The 6783-nt window shown below is 34.5% G+C and overlaps 1 protein-coding gene across 1 annotated transcript in view; it reads left to right on the top strand.

The window, feature by feature from the left end:
* Nucleotides 1–3121, top strand: part of Btla (B and T lymphocyte associated) — a 30206-nt gene extending 27085 nt beyond the window's left edge. The window contains 1 exon segment of the mRNA XM_033768062.1: nt 2820–3121. Within this exon segment, the coding sequence (XP_033623953.1) occupies nt 2820–3064 (245 nt within the window). The 3' untranslated portion in view covers nt 3065–3121.
* The last annotated feature ends 3662 nt before the right edge of the window (nt 3122–6783 follow it).

Raw genomic sequence — 6783 nt, 5'->3', positions numbered from 1 at the left:
ATAGATAGATAGAGATAGATAGATGATAAATAGATCAAGGGGTGTGGGCAGCAATCTAGAGTTCAAAGGAAAATCAGGGGAATGGGGAAAATATGAACCAAGATGGATTACGTAAATGTGCAAATTTCCAATGATGAATGTCATTATATTGTATACCTTAAATGTACCAATAAAATTAATTTAAAAAGAAAAAACCAGAGAAGTCTGAAGGCTCAGCTCTTGCCTGTTATGTGGCTTTAGCTTTTTTTTTTTTTTTAATTTTCACATAAATACCTTAAAGTTTTGGAATGAAAGAATGAACCCATAAATAACTTCACTGAGGGGTCATTTATCACAGTAAATCATAACTCAATAATAATAATGAGGTTTCTTCATAAAACATACCAGCAGATAAAGAAGCATGAGCTGGGCCTAGTTACTGTGCGAAGTTCTCCGTAGTGTATTTGGACACACTGAGGAAGAGGACAAAAGACAGGACATTTGGAAGGCAATTTTTCCTACAAGGTTTGGAGAATAAATTTAAGCCTTTCTTTTGGATTAAAATTTGCATGGATATTTGAACTAAATGAAGAATGAAACATGAGGCAATATATTTGTGGAAAAAAATTGAAACTCCTGAAAAATAATCACAAATGAGGTTCTTTGAAGGAATTTGGGGTGTGTGTGTGTGTGTGTGTGTGTGTGTGTGTGTGTGTGTGTGTGTGTGTGTGTGTGTGTGTGTGTGTGTGTGTGTGTGTGTGTGTGACGGAAAACTACAGATGAAGAGGCAGTAAGCCTATGGAATGTTTCAGAAATGCCATAGGCATATATAGACAATCATTCTACATACAATATTAAATGTTGTTCCCACCGAGCTGTCAAATTTTAAACCAACCCAAAGACATTTATCTTGGTAAATGCTATTAAGGTTGTTAAGATCAGTAAGTCACTATGTCCTGTGTTAAGGCTTTGTCTTCTCAAATAGGGAAATTTTCTTAAATATTATTTTCTTTATTCTTAAGTAAATGATAATTTAAAAAACTATATTCTGTCATAGTCGAGCCTGTAAAATATGAAACTATTCAAGCTAATAATCTAAATAATTTACTCTGAAGTAAAATCCACGTGACTTAAGCTTGGTCATATTTTTTTCTGCGTTAACTAAGAAAATTGTGATTTATAGCTGAATTAATAAGGGTTATTTGGGAAATTTGAAGGTGTTCCTTTATTGATAGGCACTTGAAGTATTTTCTCCATTTGGGTTGTTTAGCATTTCTGAAAGTAATCCAAAGGATACCAGTAGGTCACTGGGACTAAATATTTCCTAAGAAGGAGCTTGTTTAAGGAACCAGTAGAGAAGGGAACTGCTAAAAATATGGTGGATACTGTGAGCCACAAATCATGAACAAATTTAAAATGAAAGCAAAGACAATTTTATTTGGTTGCAAAAGAGATTTGCAAACCATAATACACAGTTTCAGTTTAAAAACCTGACAAGTGTTCCCATGAGTTAAGGCAGGATCAAGGCTTCATAACAGAAAGCACAAGAGGCAATATGTACATAGTTCAGCATTCTTTGGAAATAAATAAGGCTTATGGGCTCATGGGAAACTGCCTCACATCAGTTTTGCAAGTCCATTGAAATATCCATGCCAAGGACAGACTGTTTTCTCCAGAGTTTTTGCAAGCCCGGAGAACACTAACAAAGAACCAAAAATTATTTCATTTTGGGTTCTTGAAGCAGCAAGCAGCAACTTTTCCCTATCAGCAAACCTCTAAAGCTTACAAAGAGTTTTGCTTTTATTTTGACCATTCTACATCCATTTTGAGTTTTATTTTATCAGTGTATATAAAAGCATCTTTTGGATCTTATTCCAAAATGGTCTTTGGAGAGTACAAAAAGTACTTGTATTCTGAAAACCACTCAACTGTACATTAAAAAGGTGACTTTTATCTCTATTTTTAAAAAAGTTCTTTGTAAACTGTAAAGTACAATAGGCTTATAAGGTAGGGTCTGTGTTTTTGTTTATCTTCTCTATCTACCATATCACGGTCACCAGCCTTGTGGCACCCATGACTTTGACAGATTGTTACAGGAGTTTCAGAGGTACAGTACTATATTCATTCTAACAAAATTGTCCATGGAAATGAGGCGGTTTGTTCTTTGAGGGAAAGTGACCAAGTAACTGAACTGACAGGTGTATACAGATTGAAAAGTCTGACAGGAATCTTGTTGATATACTGACAACTTCCAGCTGTTTATCAGGTAACTTGACAGTCTTGTGTGTTGTCTACTGACTTAATAAAATAATAGGAAATGTCCGGTCTGTTTTATACTTATTCTCTTTTTACTTTACAGTACATTTCATACTCCCATTGAGTTCTAAGATGACTGAAATTTTCATTTTAATAAAATATTATTCTTTTCCTTTTAATTAGGGTTGTGTTGTTTTTTTTTTATCTTGAAGAGAAAATGAAAAATGTTGCACATGACTGTAATCCCAGCAGTCTGGGAGGGTGAGGTAAGAGAACTACAAGATTGAGCATAGCCTGAGAAAATTAATGTCTTGAGGAGATTTTGTCAAAAAAAGGTGCAGGGAATATAGCTCAGTGTGAAGACCCTGGGTTCATTCCTCAGCACTGAAAAAATGTTCTGTGACCTCAAAAGTGATTCCTAATAAGGCACAAGGTAACTATTTGGGAAGAATATACTAGCCCCCAAAATATTCAACCATTAATCAAGGGTCTGCTAAAAATGTAGATACTGTCAGCATAAGTGAGGAACTGTGGGTGACTTCTCTGAATGTATGACACCATCTAACCTTTCCCAGTTTGCTAATTAAAATGTACTTTTTTCTTACAGATTGATGTTATCCAGCCTGTGAGGAGTGAGCAAACTGAAGTGAGCACTAGGCCAAATTCCCAAACACCACAATCAGAAGCTAAAATTTATGACAACGACCCCTGGTTCAGGACACAGGAAGGGCCCGAAGTTTATTCTAACCCACACTTGCAGGAAATCAGACAAGCCATTGTTTATGCTCCATTGCATTATCAGAATGAATCCAAGACAGGTAAGAAATGAGAACGGAGCACCGACAGAATATGCTTCTCTCTGTGTGAGGAGCTAAGCTTGACGGGACCTCTGAAGGGTCAGAGTCTGACCCGAATTAGGTATCCAGTACTACGCCTCGACATGGGGGATTTTCACTAGAGAGTGATGTTTGGTGCTCAGTTCCTAAGGACCCAGAGAACGTGTGATTAGACTTTCTCCTGGATTTCCTTTGGAAAGGGACCTGTAGAAAGAGGTTTGTGTTATCTTGATCAGTTCACTGCGCACTCTTGAAAAATAAAGAATGTCTTAGTTTGACTAATTATGGATACTGTGTGTTCACAGTCAGTTTCCATGATGAGAAAACCTCGTATGTCAGTCTCAGGCTAGTGTTTCTTAAATATAAAGAAAAATAATTATAGATTTGTATAAGAAAAGGATGGGAAGGATAATTGGTACAGATATATGTATCAAAATACACATATGGAATGCATCGACTGGATGTGGGGTAGAAGTTTCCCACACCTGACAAACAGATTCTTCTGTCTGGCCTGTTGCATTGAAAAGCAAATATAGTCAATAAAGAAATCATCAATATAAGTGGGTTTATGAGCACAGGGGTAACTCAGTGTTCGGCAGACATAGACTAATATGTGTGAATGTGACATAATGCTCCTGGGTTGAGTATCCATAAGGACATCTGAATCCACATAAAAAAAACAAAGGAATAGTTGTTATTGGGCAAGTACAGATTCAACATTTACCCTGCCTCATTTTTGACCTGATAACGAATTAAATGGAAAAGAGTTGGTCAGTAGAGGTGGATGTACTTTAATTGACAGCTGTATCTTGTTTTTATAAGAAATCAGTTTGACAATCATTCATTTTGAAATACTGAGGTTGCAGCCACTTGAGAAAGAGTTTTAGATTTTCTGAATCTCTGGAGTACTTGAGTCTACTTCAAATATAGTGTACAACTTTATTTAAGAGCTTGAGGCTAATGTTCTCAGGTGCTGCTGCTAATAATACAGTTGTGCTCATATGAGGTTGATGACAAAAGTTAGAACCCACTTGGACAAATACAGGAGCTGCTGAACAGATGAATGTGGTTGGTGTGTATGCAAGTGTGTATGTCTGTGTTAGTGTATAGAAGGGGTAGATGATGTACATTAATAGTACATGAGAACTGATCAAATCGCCATTCTACTTTGTTTGCTTAGGAAATGCTAAATACTAGACTAAATGAGTTCTTAAAGAAATAAGAAAACTAGAAATGATGAGAATAGAAGTGTGAGTGGAGCACACATACACACATGCCAGAATTAAGCTTTTGATGTTAAGCTTGTCTTATTTAATGCTCACATTAAGTTTCAGTTCCTTGGATTTGGGGTTGAAGAGATTGTTTTTGAGTCGTTGTTATTGAGTCAGCACCATTACAACTAGATTTTTATAGCTATGGATTCTAGGTAGGCTCTTTGAGCCAAAGTTTCATCTGTGGCCAAGTTATGTAAAAGAGCTACTAGAATAGCTGCTTGCTCTATTTTTAAAAATAGAAACAGGAAGTATAGGAGGAAACATGTAGCTATCTTTTTATCAAATAAACACATCAAAGTGAGCAGTTCTTTCATAATTGTCTCTAATTTAAAAGACAACTATTTCTGGCTACTGTGTTTGGAATTGTTTAACATGTCTTATAGTAAAAGATAATATAGATAATGATTTCACCACTATACATGATTTATCATGTTTGTACAGAAAGTAAAAATCACAAGTCATTTATGTTTTCATTTCTTCTTAATAAAGATATAGATATTTCCCCAAGGAAGTCTATTTTAGTGTTATTCCATGATCATTTTATTAATTTATGGATGGCAGATAATTTAATGATTTTTCATAAATGTTCACCTTGTTTATTATTTCCAATGAGAAAAAGTTATTAAAACTTACTTTAAATCAATTTGATATTTGCTTTTGTACCACAAAGATATGTAAACACAAAATTGAAGTGATTCTCAGATTTCAATGCACATAAAAATAACCTGAAGAACGTGTTAGGTTGAAGAAAGAGGAGAAGCTTTCCAAAGCACAGTTTTAGGTTCATAAAAAACTAAACACAAAGCACAGAGATTTTCCATTTCCCCTGCTCAGCCCATTCACAGCCTCTGCTATCATCAGTATCCTGTACCACAGTGAATTTGTTAAAAGTGAATCAATATTGGGGTGTCATATTAACCAAAGCCATTGATTTGCCTTAGAATTTCTACTTGGTGCTGTCATTTTTGGGTTTTAAACTGTAATGACCTGTATCCAACATTATAGTGACATACAGAACAGTTTTACTACTTTAAGTAAAACTTCTGTTCTCTCCTTATTCATCCTTCCCTTCTTCCAAATTCCTGGCAACCAGTAATCTCCTTATTGTACCTTTTCCAGAAGGGGATACATTTGGAGGCATAGACCATGTAGGCTTTTTAGATTGGCTTTTTACATGTAGTATTGTGCATTTAAATTCCCTCATGTCTTTCCATGGCTTATAGCTCCTTTTTCTGTATGTTCAATAATGTTTTATTCAAATGTGTCACAGTTTATTATTAATATAGTTACTGAAAGACATTATGGTTGTTTCTATGTTTTGATCATTGTTTAAATAATTAATTATGTTTATTGTTACATTTTAGATATACAAAATGAACACATTCATCGTAGAGGATTTGTACCTTTACATGATATATCTTGTTCTTTTTTCCCCATTCCCCTCCCCTCTCTTCTACCCCTCTTCCTCTCTTTATTTACAAAATTTTTGCTTCCATTTTTTCTTTCTTTTTGGTGATTTTGAGGTTACTGTAAACATTCATGCGCAGGCTTTGTGAGGACATAAATCTTGAACTCACTTGGTAAATATGAAGAAGGATAATTGCTAGACATTATGGTGAGAATATGTTTCATTTTATAAGAAATTATCAGAACTAAAGGTGTAGGGGAAGTGGGAAGGGTAGGGGAAAGGAAATAAGGGAAAAGGAAAAATAGGAGAAAATGATAAAATGGAAACAAAGTTTTTGTAAATAGGGAAGGGTGGAGGGGATGAAGGGAGGGCAGGGGTATGGGGAAAAAATGAGAACCAAGACCTGTCATGTAAAGGTACAAGAACCCAATGATGAATGTAACTGTGCTGTATACCTAAAAAGTACCAATAAACTCAATGAAAACAAAATTGTCAAAGTATATTCCAGAATGGTTGTACCATTTTACATTCCCACTAGCAATAAATGAAAGTTTCTGTTGCTTCACATCTTAGCCAGTATTTAGTATTGTTTGTGTGTTGAAATTTTACTATTCTAGTAGGTGTTTAATGGTGTTAGTTTAAAATTCTGTAATGACAGATGATGTTAATTATCTTTTCACAGACTTGTTTTTCATTTCTGTATCTTCTTTGGTGAAATGTTTGTTCAGATCTTTTGCCTTTTTAAAATCATACTATTCATTTTCTTCTGGTTGAATTTTAAAGAGTTATCTAAATAGTTTGGATTATAAGCTTTCATCAGGTATATTTTTCTCCAGTATTTTCTTCCAAACTATAGTGAGTCTTCTTATTTTTTTTTTTTAGTGAAATGTTTTCAGATCTTTTGCCTTTTTAAAATCATACTATTCATTTTCTTCTGGTTGAATTTTAAAGAGTTATCTAAATAGTTTGGATTATAAGCTTTCATCAGGTATATTTTTCTCCAGTATTTTCTTCCAAACTATAGTGTGAG

Source organism: Fukomys damarensis, unplaced genomic scaffold (assembly GCF_012274545.1).
Source record: "Fukomys damarensis isolate Sample0158 unplaced genomic scaffold, DMR_v1.0_HiC HiC_scaffold_24, whole genome shotgun sequence".
Taxonomy (NCBI): domain Eukaryota; kingdom Metazoa; phylum Chordata; class Mammalia; order Rodentia; family Bathyergidae; genus Fukomys; species Fukomys damarensis.
Note: the sequence above shows the minus strand (reverse complement) of the source record. Positions and strands in the feature narration are given on the sequence as shown.